The 21,927-nt window shown below is 48.2% G+C and overlaps 3 protein-coding genes across 17 annotated transcripts in view; 2 read left to right on the forward strand and 1 right to left on the reverse strand.

Annotated features, from left to right (window-relative positions):
* LOC133416478 (RIMS-binding protein 2-like) overlaps positions 1-380 on the reverse strand; it is a 61,423-nt gene extending 61,043 nt beyond the window's left edge. For 14 of the 15 annotated variants that reach the window (XM_061703425.1, XM_061703433.1, XM_061703421.1 and 11 more), the window contains exon 1: positions 71-280. The gene's annotated coding sequence lies outside the window, so the exon portion shown is untranslated. Of the gene's footprint in view, positions 1-70; positions 281-315 lie in introns of those variants that run through there. The other variant, XM_061703417.1, reaches the window with a different exon arrangement.
* A 3,484-nt stretch (positions 381-3,864) lies between these two features.
* LOC133415942 (scavenger receptor cysteine-rich domain-containing group B protein) lies at positions 3,865-11,208 on the forward strand. The gene is made up of 11 exons (XM_061702499.1): positions 3,865-4,210; positions 4,946-4,978; positions 5,427-5,465; positions 5,954-6,256; positions 6,357-6,425; positions 7,697-8,008; positions 8,343-8,426; positions 8,810-8,872; positions 8,959-9,273; positions 9,663-9,755; positions 9,860-11,208. The coding sequence occupies exons 1-11, from the start codon at positions 4,072-4,074 to the stop codon at positions 10,174-10,176; spliced, it is 1,767 nt and encodes a 588-aa protein (XP_061558483.1). The 5' UTR covers positions 3,865-4,071; the 3' UTR covers positions 10,177-11,208.
* A 228-nt stretch (positions 11,209-11,436) lies between these two features.
* Positions 11,437-19,862, forward strand: ywhag1 (3-monooxygenase/tryptophan 5-monooxygenase activation protein, gamma polypeptide 1). The gene is made up of 2 exons (XM_061702705.1): positions 11,437-11,928; positions 17,814-19,862. The coding sequence occupies exons 1-2, from the start codon at positions 11,842-11,844 to the stop codon at positions 18,468-18,470; spliced, it is 744 nt and encodes a 247-aa protein (XP_061558689.1). The 5' UTR covers positions 11,437-11,841; the 3' UTR covers positions 18,471-19,862.
* The last annotated feature ends 2,065 nt before the right edge of the window (positions 19,863-21,927 follow it).

A 21,927-nucleotide genomic window follows, 5' to 3' on the forward strand; every position in this document is an offset into this window, starting at 1 on the left:
ATAGTGCGTTGGTTAGCCAACATTAGCGTAATGCTTCCAATTGTCTGGCTGCAACTTGAACCAAACTCACCTCATAGCGGATTGGAACATTGCAACGTTACTTCTGTCACTTGATATTCGATATGAAAAGTAAGCGCGATAGTGATACCGTGAGCTCCCGAAGCTCCGCGGGGCCATTTGCGACGAGCGGGGTTTGTTTATCCGGAGTGGCCCGGTGTTGCCTTCAGGGACCCTCCGGCTACTAACTTGCGGCGTTCTCCGACGTTCCTTGTACTGTAAATATCAACCTCGCACACGCCGGTGGGTAGAACTCACGAGCACAACTGGATTCATGACATTCAGATGTGGCGATAGCTGCTCCATCGCCAATGATGGTGAAGTCAACTTGTGTACGACGAGGACCACTAGTGGTGATAATCCGTCTGTGCAGGCAGAGTATTCCACTCCAAAACTACGACGACAGTTTCGCGACTTTGCACTCGATACTGTGTTTTCTGGAACACGGGCCTAATATGGTCATAGTTTGTTGCCTCATCATCTGAACGGTAATAATAATGATACAATTTACTGGCTTATCTCAATCAATCTTAACCCCGTTTGGTGTTAGTAATGGGGGTCAATGTTGTCCCCACATGTTTTGAATAGACATACCAAAGGTGGGTTATTTTTTTAACCATATAGACACTGCTCACAAAAGGCTTCAGGATGAGCCTACAATGCATATCTATAACGTATCATTTTCACAGGTGAACTTAATTTGACCTCCCGAATGTTCAATGTTTCAACTTATTGTTCTCCAACAAGGAGCTGAACGTGCAGATAAAGTCCCAAGGACGTCCACTTCTGTGCCTTTCTCTGAGTCTTCAAGTCCAGTTTAAACTCAACACGAGGGCTGCCATTGACGATTATTTGATAGAATAATCTGGCAATTATTTTTTCGATGAAACCTTGAATCAGATTGTTTTTAAAAAGCGTTTTCAAATTTCCATCCCTTCATTAAACAGCATGGCGTTATTACAAATTGACCGTGCAGAAAGTGTACAAACATGAATGGATAATGATTCCGTGACTAGTTCTGTCCGTAACCTGTCAGCAAATCTGTGCTGTTGACCGTTGTTTTCCAAAGTAAAAGATGACGTTTGCAAATGTCGTAATTTGATTAAACACACAAAGGTAATCAGTCCGCTTTCATGGAGGACGGCAGAAATCTGAGCAAATTTGAGGCTGAAATTGCAACTGTTGCAAGGCTGCAAGACCATGCCGACGTATACGTTGGTTGTCACATTTTATTCATGAATTTGTTAACCACAATCTGTCATATAAAAATACGTGAATAAAATCCTGCAGACGATGCATTGATATTCGAGTTTGCGTGGTGGCGTTTCAAATAAGTGCACATTCTGCCCAAAGCAAATCACTCGCCATGATGTCTGCCTGCCAGAATCTGAGCTGCACTGTGTTTGTTTACTGACTGGTCGCGTGGCTGTTGCACGGATATTTGCCTTGTCATATTAAATCATTGCCCCAGCATTTGATTTGGGCCAAAATTGTGACATTTAACACGGATCAAATACATTCGCAAAGAGTTTCTTACTTTTAAAGCTCGGACACGTTGATAAAAGCCATCTGTAATTACTTCTTGTAAGAACAGGAACACAATGGCTGAGAGTAGAGATGTTTCCCTGTGAACAATTATTGGATTTTGTTCCATACGATAAGACATCATCATGTCATAAATCATCAGCCTTCATCGGAGAACTGCAATTGAGTTTGTCAAATGAAGATTTAAGTATGAATGAAAGCCCAAAGCCATTGCAAGTCCCCCCCCCCCGTCACACACATACTGTACATCAACATGCAAAAGAAGAGAAGGAAGACACACCCACCGCAGGATGTGAGCGGCAGTCTCCCAATGGGATTGTACAGAGGCGAGCGGGACATGACGATGAGGGATGAGGGAGCTTCACCTGAAACAGGAGATGCGGGGATACCGATGAAGCTTTAGCTTTCATTCTTTGTTATTGATCTGCTTTGGAACCATAGGCGGGTACAGGGTGTTGGCCATTTAACACGCAATGATGAGCTTTTTTTTTTTTTCTCTCTTCCTTTTACCTCACCTCTGGCACCAAAGCCACATATTTATAGTACGGGCAGAGCCGAGGAGATGAAAGCCTTAAAACCCGAACTGGTGGTGGCTTGAATGTTCTCGTCACTATTTAGGCAAAGTCCAATTTGTGACACCTGGAATTGGGACGCTAACTGAGCTTTAAGCTTATTTTTGATCGTATTCTTTCAGGTGGAAATCTATTTTTTTTTTTTTTTTTTTGCTGTTATTCCAAATTTGGGTGACGCCATATACTGTCTCACAAGGTATGTATGTGTCATTTATATGATTTTGCTTTACAAGTCATCCGATTTACAAAGGAACAAGCCTATTTTGACACAAACCTTGCTCTGTGATAGCAAAAATATGTAGAAATACATTTCAAGAGCTACGTAGGTTCCGATATAACTGCACATTTTAATTTATATCAGTTGTTAAAATCCTGGTAAATCTATAATATTGAGATGCTTATTGTTTTTAAGTTTCTCAGTATTGAGAATTCAATGATTTGTTTTCTTTCCTCCTTATTGGAGTCAAGTTGAACTTTGCACTCTTGTTTTTAAATGCTTTATATCCTTGATAATGAAGGAACTCCATTATTGAATGTCAGTGTTGTCCTTAATTGAGCTAGATTTTGGTGGTGATGAGAAGTATCGGTTATTTGTCAGGGAGGGGAAGCACAGGTGACACAAAAGGCAACATTATTCCCGAGAGGATCCGTGTCACAATGCTATTATGAACGGAGAGTTCTTCTCTTTTACAACGGTGAACGATTTGGCAAATGACGAAAGTGCGGATGGTGAATAATAATCACCACTTCCTGCTGGACAAATGTTTGACTGAAAATGAAATGCATTAAATGCATCACGTGGCCCTTGTTCCACACTCCCTATTCTGGTTAAAAAAAAAAAAAAGAGCTCCATCAAAAATGTAGCAGCCCGCTCTCGTTGTTGAAAACATACCTCGGATGAGGGAAACAGACTGTAACATGCAGCCCGCCCTCCTCCTGTCGTCCAGGAGATGAGAGGCGCCCCAGCGGTGTCATCAGGTGCTGAAGCGTTTTAGTGACAGATTACAGGAAGCAGTGTTTATGCCTGACGATGGGGGCCATAGAAAGCAGAAATGTCTTTTTGTGCCCCCTGGGCCCGGAATGTCCACTATCTCGAGGGGCCAATATCAAATTCTCCTCTCATCATGCCCGACGACGCATTCCTGTGTAAGGTCAGGGGGAATTCTACGAAGGAAAAAGAGAAATATTCCAAAGCTGAGCCACGCCACACTGCCATCTCTTGATCACAACAAACATTTCATGGTGGTCAAGGATCAGTCCCGTCAAGATAAAATGGAAAATTCCAAAAGCACACGTTGGCCACTTCCAGTCAGGTCTTTTCCAAATCAATGGCCGACTGAACGTCGGACATTTCAATGCTTTCTCTCATTGCGTCGATCAGTTTGCTTCTGTTTCAGTCGCGGTTTCTCACTGCTTTTGTTTTCACGGAAACATTCCTCCATGACTTGAGCAATGCTCCTTCATCACATTGTCGCTCGCACAAATGTTGGCCGCCCGCTGTACTATCTCCCTCTGATTACTGAGTGATCGTCTGTGAATCCCAAAATTCTTTGTCTCAAGGGAATCCCCTCAATACGGACAACCACAACACAGGCGACACCTGCCCTTTATCCCCCCCCCCCCCCCTCCCCTCCGATATTGGTGGGAAATGCTAAACGCTTGCTCCATTTGTTCCCTGCCCCGCATTTCGCACGGCCTCAGGGAGCACGTCGGTTTTACAAGTCTGTGAGCCAATCACGCTGACCGTCATCAATACCAACAACGGCTGCAGCCTCATTTGGGAAATCAATCCAATGTTAGAATTAGGCTACAATGGGATTAGGCCACAAAGAAGTGCCTGTTTGCTGTATGATATACATAAGTCGGTGTGGTGATTAGTGAAAGGGACATTGTAAAAATGTGTTGCAGGCGGATGGTCAGTCAGGCAGCCATGCGAGTCCAGCGTGTTTTGGAGTGCTTGAACCCGACCATCTGGCTGCTGGTGACCTTGCTTGGATCCCTCGTCTTCATGGCTTTCAGTGTGCTGTTGCGACTCGGTGAGTAGATGTCGGGGTTCAAGTGGGCGTGTCGAACAGAATTTCAATCATGCTACGGTGACAGGACTGATATGCAGTATTGATGCAGTGCAGCATCCATACGGCAACATCAGACTTGAAGACTGTCGCTCTCCGACATTCTCGCCCCTGAAAAAGTCGGCTATCCATCGCAATTGAAAAGTGTGTTTTTTAATCAACTTACCTGCTGGCTTACTTAGAAAGACGTTTATGCACGTTTTCCCTCCTTCAATTGCTACCGATGTTGCGATGGGCGCATCATGCAATTGCTTCAGGGGGAGACTTGCATCATTGTCGGCAAAACATTGCAATAAAGTATCATACGTCACGTTTGTATTTTCTGAGAAGAGTTTGTTTGACATAGGGATGGTAACCTCCATGGAGGAAAGACTGGTGAGATCGTTTGCGCTTGTGTTTTTATTGGAGTTGTTTGTTATCATTGCATACATGTACTACCGATTGTTGTTGTCCGGGACTAAATGAAGGATCAGCGGTACGGAAAATGGATGGATGGATGGATGGATGGATGGATGGATGGATGGACGAAGCAATGTGTTCACATGCAACGGCATTGAAGATCTTTCTCTTTGTAGTCCGAACAGTAACATGTCGGTCGCCACAAGCCAATAACTGGGGCGCTCGCTGCTCCCTTAATGGCCCCGCAGGGAAAAATAACATTTACGACGGAATGTCTAATGTGCTGTATTCTAATTTCAGGAGAAATCAAATTAAACAGACGTGCTGCACCCAGTAAGTAACTTGATGACTTTGTGATTTCTGATGTTTATTCAAGTAGAAACTAGGGCATATGAACAAGAGTCATGTGGCACTCAACGGATGCCTGTACCCAACCCTAACCTATGAAACTTGGTATCACATGTCAAATGAAAAAAAGTTTTAGTGAACAAACAAAAGAGAGAAAGAAGCCTGTGAAATGAAATGCGCCTCTTTGTCAGCTGTGGAAACCTAAGAAAAGTCGCCAGGCGTTTTTTTCCCTTTATGACAGACCCGGAAACATCTTCTCTAGTAAAAACAACAACCAAGCAAAAAACAAAGCGTCATGTGTCGAGGTGGTGGCTCGGTCGTTAATGACCAACTGGACAATTTTCTTTTGAATTGATAAACGATTCGCTTTCTCCTGATCCCTAAGTTGCTCATTTTTTTCATTGGCTCATTTCTTCTCCCATCTCCTTTGAAGTCGATGACCTGCAATTCCTAGTGAGGAAGCATTACCAAGGTAAGAATGAGCTATCATTTCTAAACCTTCATGCACCTGCCCCAGAAACTGTCGGCATACAGCTCATGCTACACAATACAGTCACTGTTGAAAAGGACTATAGGAAGTGCCTTGGGCTCCACAAAAAAGGTCACACCATTTGACTCACCGCTTCCAAGAAATGATATTCGGCGTATCCCGACAATGGGAGGACGACCCGTTTTTTGGAAAGGCGTTTTGTCCTTAAATTACACTCAAGTTAGTCATGTGTGGACACAATGGATTCCAAGGTTTAAATGATCCCATTGGAATGATTCTACTCCTGTATGGCTCAGTTTGGACAAATGTCCTGAAGTAGAATGAAACACTTCGAATGGCAACCGGGCATTAAGACCTGCATTGTTCATCCGGCCTCAGAGTTTATACAGTACATTGCGCATTTTACCGAGGTGGACTAATCATGGTGAACTCAAAGAACTCATTAACTTTGTCTTGCCTTCTGTCCAAAGTGCAACTGGCAAACGGGCTTAACAGGTGCGAGGGCCGAGTGGAAGTGTACTACAACGGTACCTGGGGCACAGTGTGTGACGATGACTGGGACATGTTGGATGCCCAAGTAATCTGTCACCAGCTGGACTGCGGAGTCGCTGTGGCCACGGGCAGCAGCTCGCAGCACGGACAAACCTCGATACCCATCGTGCTGGATAACGTGGACTGCAAGGGGAGTGAAACAAACCTCGGTCACTGTGACAGTCTGGGCTGGGGCATACACAACTGCTATCACTATGAGGATGTGGCTATCAAATGTCGAGGTAAAAAGGGGGTGTTTAGCAATCATCATCATCATCTATCTGCAAAAATAAAATCATTGCATTTACAGTATGTATATATAAACCAATCCTTTGCTGTTAGAACCGCTGGCGGTAGGGGCAAAAGCTTCAGGGGACGTTACAACACCACCTCCCAAGAATGCAGTCTTGGGTAAGTACTTGCCTCCATGGTGCATAATCCGTTTTAATAACTATTGGTGCTTTTCCATCGTCAAAAACTACAAGGTACAATTCCTACGTCAGTATGTGGCCACTTCAAGCGTGCCGACTCGTACGAGTGATGAAAGTCACTGCGGGTTGCTCATTGGTCGAATAGATTGTTCATTTTTGGGACTGTATTCTGTACTGTCTTCACAAATATACTATATATTGTTTACCATCGTCACATCCAGGGCTTGACATTCACGTTTTCTGCTGACCAGTCACCGTGTCGAGTGGTTTCCCAGAGTTAGTAGCCACTCAATGTCAGCGAAGGGCTTCACAAATTGACCGCTGACCAAAGAGTGTGTGAAAGTAGTGCTCATGGGAGTTGTAGTGTCGTAGTCTCACACTGCAATTGGTTAGCTGTACAGATGCCAAACCACCTCTTCTTGATGATCGCTTGGGTCCTTTGGTTTGCGATCGGACCTGACCAGATGAAAATTCATCCGAGTCGAACCTGATTCAAATGGGGGGGAAAAAAATAAAAAAAAATAAAAAATAAGAACATTTCTTGCTATTGGGCATACACTTTCTGTAGCAAACTGTGCCAAATAATTATCAACTAAAACAAATAAACAAACAAACAAACAAACCAAAAAGTCTTCCTCTGCTGGTAAGCATTACATCCAGAGTGATGTGGGCATTTTGGGATGAACACTTTGTGTATAAATTGGTAACAGTCTATCCATAGTGTCCACTGTTATGATGCACGCATGATGTTCAAATCATTTGTACGGCAATAGTCAAAGTCAGCTTTTTCCAGATTTGTCCCTGGGGGAAATGTGCACACGTGACTCATAAGGTCCAGCCCGTCTCTATTGGTTAACCAGGCTGCCTTTGTGATGGAAGCTAACTGTACTGTATGCACGATGTTTAATACGCATAAGGATGATTGTCCGCTGGAAGCACGAATACTGGGATTACAGACAAACTCGCAAGACCTATTCAATTCTTGTAGAGAAGTAGCTTTTTTCACGGATGAACCAATGAAACCGCGTGTTGTCTTTGGAAAACATCATCTTGGAGCATATAAGGCGACAACATCTGTGATAAGTAGAACATCAGATGACCATGTTGACTGACTTTTCCCAGTCGAGCGTTTTTTCTTCATTCCTCTGCATCCTAAATGACTCGCTAATTGTTACAACATAGTTCTGTGTTGACGTTGCCATACAGTCTTCAAGAAGCTGATCCCGCTCAATAAATCCTTTCCATCTTTAGATGGCACGGTGCGTCTAGTGGATGGAGTGGACTCTTGCCAAGGCCGGGTGGAGATCTACTACCAGGGACGCTGGGGCACGGTGTGCGATGACGATTGGGATGCGAGGGAGGCTGAGGTCGTGTGCCGGCAGTTAGGCTGTGGCCAAGTTATTTGGGCTCACACCAACTCCTACTTCGGTTACGGCACCGGCCATATTCTTCTGGACAACGTTAACTGCGTGGGCAATGAGGAGCAACTGGGTCAATGTACGAACCTCGGCTGGAGCAACCACAACTGTGGCCATCACGAAGATGCTGGGATCACCTGCTCTGGTACGTTAACGCCGGATCTCGCCTGCGTCCGTGCAAACGTACGTATAGAAATATCGAAATTAGAAAAAAAAAAAAAAACAGGTATATTTCTATTGACTGTTTGAATCTGTAATCATAAATACAAACGGTACAGAAACTGATACTGTGTCCGTGTTTTGAGAAATTGAAATGTGTATCATACATTGGAATAATTAGACAGACAGTATTTCAAGCTTTGCTCGAGGACGTTCCTGTTAGTAAACAAATTGCGCTTTTATGTTATTATCAGGGGATGGAGGGTAAACATCTAATATCGGACTTTGGCTAATGACTCTTTTCGTCGTTGTCTGCTCAGGTGTAGGACCGACCACAACTGTGCCTTCGGTTTACCCTTCCGCTGGAAGCCAGGCCTTGACCGGGTCCACACTGGAAACAGCAAGTAAATTCCAAAACGTTGTGTTTGCTGCTGTCCCGTGCCTAATGATGTTGGTTTCCTCAAAAGCGTAGCTGTATCATATCGTGACCTCCCTTCATCAGCATCTGCTTAAAAAGAAATCAAGCGATACAGTAAAAATAACAGAACAGCGAGGATGAATGAATCTGAAGATTACATCTTGTTAAGGCAGCGCGAATCTATATTTCTATCTTTCGTTGAATCAGCACCTCCGGCTCTGAATGTGTTTTGTTTTTGTCCACCTATTTCAAGTGGCCAACAGGAGGAGGCATTTCTCCCGAATTTTCTTGCACTCTACGTCACATCACAGGGCCGTCCGTTCAAGTACCGTACAGTACTTTGTGTTAATTTTGCACGTTTTCTCCTAGTAACAAATGATGATGTGACAGCCACAGAACTCACCCGTATTCGGACGGCTGCTCCGACCGAAGGTAATTGCCCAGCTGGTAAATGTGCATGCTTGATTTCAGCTGTGCGCACAGAGGGGCATGACAAAATAGGTCTTCCTTCCTCGCAGCTCCGATGGCTGTCCGTGTGGCGAGCGGATACGGCGGCTGCCGGGGTCGCGTCGAAGTGCAATACGACGACGTTTGGGGCACGGTGTGCGACGACGGCTGGGACATGCCCAACGCCGTCGTGGTGTGCAGGCAGCTCGGCTGCGGCGCGGCCATTGAAGCGAAGTCGCAGGCCTCTTTCGGCTACGGCTCGGGTCCCATCCTGCTGGACAATGTGCAATGTACTGGTGACGAAACACACCTGTCTACGTGCGCCCATTCCGGCGTGGGTCAACACAACTGTGGCCATCACGAGGATGCTGGAGTTGTGTGTACACGTAAGGCCGGACTAGGAACTCTTTGACATGACACTGGGTCAGTAAACCACGGTCATTAAGAACGCGACGAGAAACGAGCATATCGGGTTTGTCTGCATTCATCGCCTTCGTGACCATCTCAGATAACACACGGTTATAGGTCCATCTCATATCGTTTGCGTTGAAATATAATACCACATTGATGAAACTGACACACTCCCAATCATGCCTCAGCATCTGGTGACCAGAATGATAGGATGTTCGCAATCAAAAATGATACCAACGAACAGTACGGCCACCTACTGGCATTGAAATTCTACCGGCAGCCAATTTTGAATATTTTCGGACGACAGGGAAAGTCTCGATATTGGTTTATTTATTTGAGTTTTTTTTTTATGAGTTCTTCCCAGCGATGATTCCCTTCAATGGACTTGCCCGGGACTTGAGAGTGACAGACGAGATGGCCACCAGGGATCCCGCCGCCTCCACCTCATCGACTGAAGGCAAGTGTGCATTTCCTCTCCACAGTTTTATAAAGGAGAAGGAATCTGTTTTGTGTGCATTCATTTGCTTGGCTATTTTGAAAAGGGTTTCTTCTTTTGCGCAGGCGCACTAAGGCTGGTTGACGGTCAGCATGAATGTGAAGGTCGCTTGGAGATGTACCTAAATTCCGGATGGGGCACGGTGTGCGATGACGCGTGGGACATCCCCGACGCCAAGGTGGCGTGCCGTCAGCTCGGCTGCGGAGAGGCCGTCGCGGCGTGGGGGGAGGCACGTTTTGGCCAAGGAACGGGAACAATTCTATTTGACAATCTCAAGTGCAACGGTAGCGAATTCTCCCTGCAGAATTGCTCCCATATACCCTGGAATGCGCACAACTGTGACCACTCGGAGGACGCCGGCGTCACCTGCTCACTGTCATGATTCGAAGAGATCCACACCTTCAGCAGTTGTCCCAATGCCGGACTCGTGTGCGATATGTAAATAACAGCGGTCACATTGCAAAGGGGAATATTCGGCGACCATTGGAATTCATGCATCGCGTAATAACTTGTGACAATACACGACGGCGCCCCAGAATTCTAACATCTAATGGCTATTCGGCACTTCCCCACTCACCAGGAGTTGCAATTGGACGTCATGCAAGTGCTGGACAATGGCGGAAATGCCAGCAAAATATACAGTATGGCGAGAGAACAAGAACGCCATTTCTCTGCAATGCAGCACGCAACATCGGAGGAAACGTGCGGCGTTTCGGAAAAGGAGAAAAGCATTCACTTCACCGCTGCACGTTTGGTTCTTGTCGAATGGACGAAGAAAAGTTCTTCCCTTGTTTTGACCTCAAATGTAGACGTCGCCAAATCAAACGTTTCTGTTTCAAACTCCATGAGGGACATCAAATGCAACACATTCAAAGAACACATTAGGGGAACGGCAAAACCTTAAACAACAATACGTCAGGCAAACGTAACACCCATGAATAACTGACTCGACTTGGATAGATTGTATCGCTACAAATCAATGATGATACCTGTGTTTCTCGCTTAAACATGTATCGCAAAGAAACCAAACTAAGTTTGACAAAACTAATCTTTGTATTTTTCAATCGATATTAGCGTTTGGTGTGCGATTGGTTCAAGTCGGTGATGTTAGTCAGCGATGGAAACATCCTCTCTATATGCTTTAACGGTTGAGTCACGCAGTGGAGCACGGTATAATTCGTTCATTTTTCAGACACGTTAAAATAGAGAAAATGTTTCCAACATAAGTCAAACAAAGAGTCTCCCTGAAGCATCGTGCAACAGAAGTTCACTTCAGTTGCACAGTTCAGTTCATTTGTCTGAAAATGATGACTGATGTATTACAAATCTATTTTGGTCCATTGATCAAGTACCCACTGTAAGTAAAGGAGTTGAATCAGTAGCTACTTCTACTTTTACCAGTCTTTTTTATGATGATGATTATTTTTCACACAAGCATCTGTACTCCTCCTTAAGTACAGCGTGTGGGGACTCGCCGCCTCTGCATGTCGTGCCGTACGGTGAATCCAGAGCCTCAGACTCGTTTTTGTTGTCGGCAACATCGGTTTGCTCGGAGGGCGGTTATTGACGGTGAACTCGTATAAACCCATATGATCGCCTCATATTATTCCATGGACACCGCAAGTGACTAGTTTTGAAATCAGAAGCCAGTAAAAAAAAAAAAACGTTTCTACATTGTTTTAAAGGTGCAGACAATTTGCAATGTCGGTATTTTCGGAAGAAACATCGGGAGTTACTTTTGCGGGCCACATAAAGTGATTGGACGGGCCGGATATGGCCCCCGGGCCCGCAGTTTGGCACCGGCGCCGTAACGTCATGACTTCACGACGTTCCGTCGTCGCGCGCTGACTGGGCGTGCCGGGCGGGTAAACACGCCCGGGTGGGCGGCGTCAAGGCCGGGGAGGGGCGGGGCGTCCGGTGCGCAGGCCCCGCAGTGTCAGACGGCGGGCAGCAGCTGCGGCGAGAGGAGCGCGCACCGTGACTCTCCGTTTCCCGAACACAGCGACGCATTTCTCGGCTTGAGACGCCAGCACGCTCAACATCCGACATGGTGGACCGCGAGCAACTGGTGCAGAAGGCCAGGCTGGCCGAGCAGGCTGAGCGATATGACGACATGGCAGCCGCCATGAAGTCGGTAAGTAATGACCTTTTCTTCCTGTTTTGGAGCGGACGATCCCCCTCCCCACCCATCCTACATGTGCGCCCGAGTGACCGAACGCCCTGCAGCGGCGCAAGGTGCCGTCGCCGCGTACACGATGTTCCCGATCAGCTCAAATTCGTGCACGCAAGTTCAAGGATGGAAAGATCTCCATCGTGATGGGAGGGTGGAGGGGGGGGGGGGAATAAACATTTTGGATTCCCACTCGGGCGACGTGATTGACACGTGAGCCACACGCGCACGACATGTTAAGGGGGAACCTTTGGCTCGTTTGGGCTCCGATCGTCCATTTGGAGTATTAATAGTGCGGTGGTGAGAATGCGGAGCGCTTGCTCTTGGGGCGGTGCCCTTCGGCCGGGCGCCCTTTTTACGGGCCGTGCGCGTGCTCGCGTCGGCAGCAGGGCCCCCCCCCCACGCGCCCACCCACACGCACTCCAACTCACACCATCCCCACCCAGTAGCCACGATTGACCGTGTCAACATCTAATAGGATGCTTCGCAATGGCTCCTCGTGGAATTCCGTCCAGGGTGCAAGTGGCAGTGTTCTGTACGCGACCTGTGCGGATGCTTCGGGTTTGCGCGGTGCTCAGTTAGCGTCGATGCAATATGATGTTGCACTTTTTTCCTGCACACACTCTTTGACGCATTGGGAAGAACAATATTGGCTCGATTGTGGCGCAGATGCTGCGCGCAAGATACGCCTAGCTCCGTCTTTTTCCCTTGTCTCCCCCCACCCCCTTTCTTTGACGTGGGTGTTGGTGGACGCGCAGCTCTTAATTGTCATATTGCAGCAAAACGGAAGGCGCGGCTGCACGGATCGACGCCTTGAGCGGCATCCGTGCGGCCTCGGCCCGGCAGGTCCGCAGGCAGCATCTGGCGAAACGCCGCACAGCATTTTGCTCGGCTGCTCCTCCCTTTAAATGCGCCAATCTTCAAGCAACTACTGTATTACGAGATATGTGCACATACGATGACACGTTTGCATGTATTGCGTTCTTCTTCCAGAAGCCAGCATGTAAGTAAAGGTGTTAATCTGTTTGGTTGTGCACAATGTTACAGGGACGTGGCTCCACCCTGTCCCATTTACGCAGAGTCAGGCAAGGCGGTGCGCCCCCCCCCCCCCCACCCACCCCGCTCTCCTCTGCAGCACCGGGCAGACGGGGTGCGTCTGCGGCCTCGCCCGTCATTTGGAGCGGGGAATCCCTCGCCACCGCGCACGTGGCGACTGGCTGACTGAAAACAGGAGCAGACGTTCATCTGCGGGGCTCCATTTCTTTGCAATGTAAATGTGTCGTCGGGGACACGACGGCAAGTCCAGGCGATGACGCGATTACGAAAGGTGCACAAGGGGGCAAGTCTGCGCGGAATTCGGCGTCGAACAGCAAAAGAAGGCGAGCTCCGTTGTTCTGTATTTATGGCCGACAAGTGTTTTCCATTCGAATACTTACGCGAAGTAAAGTCACACGTTACCACGCGTTCCGACACGTACGCATTTGCGTCGCGGGAACAGAACTTCCGAAGCGAGATCGTTTTTGACTGAAGCGCGCAGGTTTCTCAGTCGGGACGTTACGAGGATCGGCCGAGAATGCGCAAGAAGACGCCTGCCGCAATCTGATTCGGAGCTGTCAGCGTTGCGCTTTCAACTGGACGATTATCTTTCAGTCTCGTTTACATCCTTGTCTTGGTCTATTCCTAATATCTTTTCTTTTTTTCCGTTCAACGAACCTGCGGCGCATGTACCGCTCGCTACCCGCTCAGTTCCACGCACGGCGATTGGTTCGGCGTTTGCTCACGAGCCAGGCGTGACCCCAAGGAGGTCAATGAGCAAATATTCGGCTCGCGCTGTATTCAGTGGTAGAATTGTACGCGGGGTTAGACGACCGATCATGTCGTAGTTGTCCGTGCCGACTATGAAATGAGAGGAAACCGGATTTAGCGTCGCACGTTTTTCTTCGAGCAAAATGTTAAATTGCACACAAAACAAAGTGCAAGCGTCGTAAGCGATCAACAGAAATACTGCGAAACATGCAGACACATTTCTCATTTTCAAATGTGTTTTTCATGGACGGATAGAAAAGGTTGCGAGTCATAGCATAGACGCAGTAATCCTTCTCGAGCGGCCCCTCATTAAAGACAAAATGCGCTCACTCAAAACTCAAAAGCCCAAAGCATTCGGTCCATTTTCATTTCCTAAGGCGACGGGTGTTCCTCGAACGACGTGTGTTTCCTTGACGCTTTTCATGTCCCAAACTGCAATCGTAGCTTGCGAGACACTTGAGGCTCGTCAAACAGAGAACAGGCATTTGATGCATTATTCGAAATTCTCGTCCACGATCGACTTGACAGCTGCTTTGGCGACAGCATTTCTAGCGTACGTCGTCAACTGTTGCGCCACATTAATACAATACACCCGAATAATAAGATCATCGGTTTACACCACCGTAAGAACAACTACAATTTCACCGAAACTGAACTGCACCGCACTTCCAAACTATTCTTCGCCCGCTGCGCATGCTCTCTTGTACGAACACGACACGGCACGGCACGCACGCAAAAATTCAGCAGCGGATAGCGGAGAGGCAGGCGGGCAAGTCACGAAAAAGACACGGGCCGCTTTCGGGCAGTCGCTCGGCACAAAAGATTGCTCGGACCGAGGAGGAGGCGCCAGGCTGGCGGGACCCTATCGAATCAGGACATCAGAGGGTCACGTTGAGACTGCGAGCGCAACGCAGACACGCAAAGGGATCATAAAGAAACAATCAAATCCAGCGAGCCAAACCTCCAAACAAATTCCAAAGTCCCCAAGGAATCGATAGCGCCGTTCGTATCTTCAGGCTCTCGGTCCTCTCATCTGATTTCGCTTATGAAACGCAAACGCATCTTGACACAAACAGAGCCTCAACGACACGAAAATAGTATCGGACAGCACGGTGTTAGGGTGGTTAGCGGGCCCGCCTCACCGTTGAGAGGTTCTGGGTCCAAATCTCAACTCGGGCCTTCCTGCGTGGAGTTTGCGTGTGCAGGTTTTCTCCGGGTTCTCTGACTGTAAGCGGTAAAACGATACTGGCTTATTCCTTGGAAATGTGCGACTCCCGTGAAAGGAGATTTGTGCGACGCCAGTATCGTGAGTTCCCTTCCATTTTATTCTCGCGGACCTTCCTTTCCTCCGCGCGACACGCGTGGCTTTTGAAAAATGACGAAGCCGTCCCATTTACGTTTCGTACACGGCAACAGAAGCGGCACTCGGAGCACACCGTCCGAACTACACAGTGTACGCTGCTCCCCCCCCCTCTTATTGGCTCTTTGTGGCTAAAGCAACAATCCCTATTCACCCCGCCGGTGACGTCAGGTAGTCCACTGCGCCTTTGTGCTCTGCTGCCCGAAAAGAGGGTCAGCGGGGGGCTTGTCACATCCGCTTAGGAGAGCCTTCAGACTTGGAGCAAAATGAGCAAGGGAGGCCAGAGAGCAAGCGTGGAGCGGGGAGGGGGGGGAAAAGCGGGGAGCGGTGAGACTTTTGTACGCCTTTGGTGTTTGCATCAAAACCTCAGTCAATGAAACGTGAGACAGCGGCTCGAACGCGAACGTCACTCACACACACACTTCCAGTTTTTGTAGTTTCCTGTGTATGTCCATGAGCAAAGAGAGCTGTTCAAGTGGAAGTTATTGATTGTCCCCAGTTGTCTGGAGGTTCGGGTGGCGCGCGTAAGAATGAGTCACGAGAGCGCGGCAGCCATTGATGAGCTCGACGCACCATTGTGACACTGGCGCCGCGGCTCGCGTCGGGGCTTTCTGCTCACCCGGCAGCCGAGGCCGCGGAGGCTGGCCGTGTCGGTTTTCTGGCCCACGTGTCGCCGCTGTTCCGGTAACATTCCGCGTCAGTCGGAATTGTAATTGAATGGAAATGATGCGTCGTCGAACGCCAGTCACGGACGTGCTTCGACAATGAGCCGCGGGGCCGGGGGGGCGACTTTCCTCTGCGCTTGCGAGCGAGCTCATTATGCAACTGAGGTCGTTTGATTGTTTTCTTGCCTTTATACTCCTCCAGTACAGAGGTCATTTTATTTGTCAGTGCTGTAAATGGTAAATTGCATATTGTGTTGAAAGACGAGATAAGTGTCCAAGTTGTACTTTAAAAAACACTGTTACGTTTCATTGCAATAGGCTTTGCAAAAATATTCTACTAGCTTTATGTAACGCCATGTCTCGGTGAACAATAGTTGACTTATTATTTATGCACTTACTGGATGAAATAGCCTCTCAAGTAAATGTTTAACAAAAAAGGAAGTCAACCTGATTGGCTTTTTTGATATGCTAAACGCGTTTTGGTACTGACGTCTTCCTTTTTGGCATTTTGGGTAAATATTGATAGGCCACTGGGCGAAAATGCAATCAAAGTTCTATTTCGTAGGAGCGTACAATAACGTCCCGTCGATGTACGATTGGATTCGATTTCGGTCGGTTGTTCATGACCGTGTTTTTGCTTCGAGGTCTTGCTTTCTTTTGAAGGAGTTGCGTGTGAACGGCTAAAACGTGAATACGACAGGTCGCCAGTGCGTGAGTGGGCTGACAGGTAGGAGCTGGGAGTTGGTTTATTTGCAGGGATTCCCGCCCACACTGCTGCAGCATTGTCCATTGTCAGCATCCTTTCCGCTGGAGATTAGAACTCTGATAAGATTTTGCAGTTGCTATGGAAACAGGAGCTTGTACCATTGGATTACCTTTCCTTCCAGCTTTTGCTCTGTTGCAGGTTACCTCGCTGTGAATGTGAAGCACAGCTCCATCAGTCGGAAACAACCCCCTTCCACTTTTAGCACAGATTTGATCCTTTTTCTCACTTCCACGCTTTTGGTCAGAACGACGCAGCCGAATGCCGACGTTGACTGTGGCACGCGTTCTGCTTTCTGGCCAACAATGAGATGCTGCAACCCGTGTCGATCACGCTCGACTATTGCTACATTTTCACATGGACAGAAAGAACACGACAAGAACGAGGAAATCCCACTCGTCATGTCTGGAATCAAGCGCGCTACTCGACTGTCAACCAGCAGAGGCGCTGTCGAGTCGGTCGCAACAGTTTTGCAGTTAACGTGACCTCCGCGACGGGAGGTCGTTCCCAGCACGACGCTGGCATCGGACCACGTGTTCAGAACATCCGCTCAGACATTGTCACAGTTTAGATTTTTCCAAACAATGAATACAATTGAACTGTCTAATGGAATAAGATGAAGGCTTACATGTGGGTACGAGCCGTTAGTGGTCTTCAGATGATGAAGCTTAATCCACTAACCCGTATTCTCAGTGAAATGTGACATTGACTACGCAGTTAAAGATCCTCATGCTTCCCACCAGATGCGTGTTAATAACTAACTTGAAAACGGAGTCATTTCATTTTCCATAGACATACAATATCAGTAAAACCACTCATCTGTTTTGGGCGACATATTGTAGCCTCTAGCACGAATGTTCGCCACCCCCTCTGGTTTGCTCATGGAACAGAATTTGGTCCTGAAAAAAGAAAGTCACAACAGGCTTTACGCTCTGAAAAGGTCTGTAAAGACTCCTCTGTCGCGCAGTCCCAGTGGGGTATAAAGGATTAAATCCCTTAGACAGACACAGGCCTGTCAAAACAAGCTTTGAGCGATGACGACAGCCAATCGGCATTCACCGGCGAGGATGATGTCATGGTGCCGGAGGTGTGGCTCACGCTTCCGGATGGCAAACCGTGTGTGTTCACGGGCTGAGCCGAAGTTGTTACAGTGTCAGTAGAATGCCACCAGTTTTATATAAAAAACAATCTTGAACTTGGATATGTATCCATATCCATATCATCCTAATTGTGCTCAATTGCTTTTCTCTCTCAGGTCACAGAGCTGAATGAGGCACTTTCCAATGAGGAGAGGAACCTGCTCTCTGTAGCCTACAAGAACGTGGTCGGTGCGAGGCGTTCATCCTGGCGCGTCATCTCCAGCATTGAGCAGAAGACGTCGGCCGACGGCAACGAAAAGAAGATCGAAATGGTTCGGGCTTACCGGGAAAAAATCGAGAAGGAGCTGGAGACAGTTTGCCAGGACGTGCTCAACCTCCTCGACAACTTCCTGATCAAGAACTGCAACGAAACGCAGCACGAGAGCAAGGTGTTCTACCTGAAGATGAAGGGCGACTATTACCGCTACCTGGCCGAGGTGGCCACCGGCGAGAAGCGCGCCGCCGTCGTCGAGTCCTCCGAGAAGTCCTACAGCGAGGCCCACGAGATCAGCAAGGAGCACATGCAGCCCACTCACCCCATTCGCCTGGGCTTGGCTCTCAACTACTCCGTCTTCTACTACGAGATCCAGAACGCCCCGGAGCAGGCGTGCCACCTGGCCAAGACCGCCTTCGACGACGCCATCGCCGAGCTGGACACCCTCAACGAGGACTCCTACAAAGACTCCACTCTCATCATGCAGCTGCTACGAGACAACTTGACGCTGTGGACGAGCGACCAGCAGGACGACGAGGGAGGCGAGGGCAACAACTAAGAAGAGTCCGCAACCTCATTCTGCCGAAACACCACGACGGTCGCGCTCACAAATGACAAAATAAAACCATACTGAAAAAGTTAGAAATTAAGATCAACAGCGGGTGGGAGGTAAGAGGAGCAGCCGATGGTACTAACACAGCTGCTGTCCTTTATTTTTCCACAAACTAAAAGTGAAATAAGTAGGAGAAAAGAAGACCTTAGCCTGAGGTATAAACTACAGTTATTTAAAAAAACGAAAAGAAAAGAAAAACATCCAAAACAAGAATGAATGGCCCTTGTTTGGTAGCCTCTGCAGCATTCGCTTGAATAGCACTTAGAAGCGAGAGGTGTGTCTTAGGCGCCAGCGTCGAGACGCATCACACCGGCTGGTGGAGAACGGTGTCATTACGCAAATGAAGCGGAGGTGCGACTGACGGGGGAAGCATCCGCCAATCGAGTCGGATGAGTGCGCAAGAGGGAACATCGGAGTAAGCTTGAATGTCCGGGCCTTGAGGGCAAGCACGCCGACGGCAAATGCGGCTTTTCGGGGGCGTCGACGTGCGCGCGTACTGACGTGACATCTTTAGTTGCAGCACACTCGCTTTGGGTCGTTGGGTGAAAAGCAGCCCGTCTCTGTGATCGAGGAGAACGTGGAGGAGAGCGAGAGGGGGAAAAAAAAGGGTTCTTTGGTTTTGTTTTGCTTTGTGTCGGCTGTGTGTCCAGCTAAGTCACACAGTCATACTGTAACTAAATATAGAACTTCATGAAGTAAACTTAGTGAGTGCAGCTTGTCCTTACCATGTGCTGATGTGCTTTATTGAATAAATTAACTGTTTTTGGACACCTAATCCTAAGTGTCAGTATTGTCGTCACGATAATAACCTCCGTTGGCTACCCGATGTTTGGAGGGAAGGATTGATGATATGTTCCCAAAAGTCACAAAGTGGAGTTTGGTAGTGGAGAATGATCACAAGGGCAAGAAATGGGCGCACCCTCCCTCTTCAGTCCACCGTCTCAAATGGCTTGCGGAACCACGAGGCCGAAGCGTTCGCGCCCGACGCCCCGAGCCGCGAGGCTCGATTTGCCCTTGCTTTTGCCGATGACAGCATTTGCTTTCTTCATTGTAAGATGATACTACTGCTGTAGTATTCTCCGTATTACAGTGTTGTGCATGCCGGTGATGTATTTATAGCATAGAGTAGCTTCCATTTATTCACTTATACTGTAGATGTTATGTATTCATAGGATATTGGAAAATACTAGACCTTATTTCAGATGATTTTCTATTTATTTCTTTTTATCGCAATTGTTCGCTAGACTTGATTTTCAAATGTGTTTTCTTTCCTCCGTTTGCTGAAGTACGCTATACCAAAACAGCAATTGTTACCAATAAATTGATCTGTTACAGACATTACTATGGTGACATGGCAATTCTTGGCTGGGACAATCAGGTGCTCGTCCGTGATCGTTTGTGACCTTTGACCCGATGCCGGTCTCGTGAAAGCAAACACCCGGAACTGATCAAAGCCTACAAAGCTTCGGGGCAAATGACATACTCCCAATATTGGCCCAGTTGACTACGTTGACATGGTCAGCACCCGACCTCCCTGACTATTCATCTCGCCCATAATAAAACGGCAGTTCGTATTGATGGTTCGGCGATGACAGAACGATCGCATTGCAATGACAAAGCACAGTAGAAATAGGAATCACGCCTGCTTTGGGTGGATGCAGCCTGTCAGTCCCGACCCGACGTATGCTCAAAATGTATGCCACTGGTCGGATGGGAACTCGCGTGAATCATTTATGCCTGCATTTAAGTGGAAGGAAGGGGTGACTGATTGGGTGGGGGTGGCCACGGTGACACCTGGCCACCACGTCGCTACGCCCGTGGCAGAGAGACTATTTTGGTATATGTGAGAGTGTTTGGGTAAATATGAGGGTTTTTTTTGTTTTGTTTTGTTTTGTTTTTTGGAGCCTGAGAGATTTTGGTTGCGTGTGTGAGAGGTACATCTTATTTTTGGGTTTTATGACATTGAATAAATAAACATTCATTGGACCGAAAATCTTATTGAAAAACTGACACAATAATAAGTCATATACCATTCCATATGGACTATCTCACTCAACAAAATAGCAGCATAGTGTTAGCAGCCTTTCGCCGACTGTCCTATAAATCCAGAGCCTAAATAAAACTCAAATAAAGTGGAGAAGCAGCGATTCATGCGTGTTATCTACCCTGTGTAACTATACAACATGCTGGAGGCTGAGTGCATAGCAGAGAGCTCTAAAAATAGCGCTGGCCCGCAGCTTCGGAGTCAAGAGCGGGGTTAGTATGTGCGTTAGCGGGCTGGCACGCAACTTGAACGCAGTCAGAGAGGTGGAAGAGGAAGCGTGCACGGTGCGACTCCATCACCGGTTGCGCCGGTGCATCTTTCATTGGCAGGTGATTCGGCTGCACTGGATGACCTTCAACTGTTCACCAGGAGTCCTCCAAACGTGCTCCGCTGACGCGTTCTACTGCATGTACGCTGAGGTCTTTCGAAATGAGCACATGCTCGCGCCACACTTCACAGACGTTATGGAAGTGAGAAAAGTTCGACGCTTCAAACATGTTTTGATTCGTCCACATCATTCGTGTTTTCCATCCATTGATTTTCTACAGCCCTTGTCCTGACTTTGGGCAACGCATTCAGACCGATGGACAGTTTCGGGAAGGGATGGGCAACTTGCACCCCGCACTCCCTCTCTCTGAGTGGCCCCTCAATTAATCACGCCCCCCCCCCCCAAAAAAAAGGGTTAAAATTGGGGGCAGGGTAATTATAAATGTTTCCTCATCCATCCATCCATCCATCCATCTTCTACCGCTTATCCGGATCGGGTCGCGGGGGCAGTAGCATTAGCAGGGACGCCCAGACTTCCCTCTCCCCAGCCACTTCATCCAGCTCTTCCGGGGGGATCCCGAGGCGTTCCCGGGCCGGCCGAAGGACGTAGTCTCTCCGGCGTGTCCCGGGTCGTCCCCGGGGTCTCCTCCCGGCGGGACGGGCCCGGAACACCTCACCGGGGAGGCGTCCGGGAGGCATCCGAATCAGATGCCCCGGCCGCCTCATCTGGCTCCTCTCGATGCGGAGGAGCAGCGGCTCTTCACTGAGATCCTCCCGGATGACCGAGCTTCTCACCCTTTCTCTAAGGGAGAGCCCGGACACCCTGCGGAGGAAACGCATTTCGGCCGCTCGTATCCGGGATCTGGTTCTTTCGGTCACGACCCACAGCTCGTGACCATAGGTGAGTGTAGGAACGAAGATCGACCGGTAAATCGAGAGCTTCGCCTTTCGGCTTAGCTCCTTCTTTACCACAACGGACCGATACAAAGTCCGCATCACTGCAGACGCCGCGCCGATCCGTCTGTCGATCTCCCGTTCCGTTCTTCCCTCACTCGTGAACAAGACCCCGAGATACTTGAACTCCTCCACTTG

This window comes from Phycodurus eques, chromosome 17, assembly GCF_024500275.1.
Source record: "Phycodurus eques isolate BA_2022a chromosome 17, UOR_Pequ_1.1, whole genome shotgun sequence".
Lineage (NCBI taxonomy): Eukaryota > Metazoa > Chordata > Actinopteri > Syngnathiformes > Syngnathidae > Phycodurus > Phycodurus eques.

What these genes read in the sequence shown, in the direction of transcription:
- LOC133415942 (XM_061702499.1), top strand. Translation starts at nt 4,072, where the DNA reads ATGTGTTGCAGGCGGATGGTCAGTCAGGCAGCCATGCGAGTCCAGCGT. An exon ending in GACGGCTGCTCCGACCGAAG is followed by an intron (nt 8,873 to 8,958) that starts GTAATTGCCCAG and finishes CCTTCCTCGCAG; the next exon opens with CTCCGATGGCTGTCCGTGTG. An exon ending in CTCCACCTCATCGACTGAAG is followed by an intron (nt 9,756 to 9,859) that starts GCAAGTGTGCAT and finishes TCTTTTGCGCAG; the next exon opens with GCGCACTAAGGCTGGTTGAC.
- ywhag1 (XM_061702705.1), top strand. Translation starts at nt 11,842, where the DNA reads ATGGTGGACCGCGAGCAACTGGTGCAGAAGGCCAGGCTGGCCGAGCAG. An exon ending in TGGCAGCCGCCATGAAGTCG is followed by an intron (nt 11,929 to 17,813) that starts GTAAGTAATGAC and finishes TTTCTCTCTCAG; the next exon opens with GTCACAGAGCTGAATGAGGC.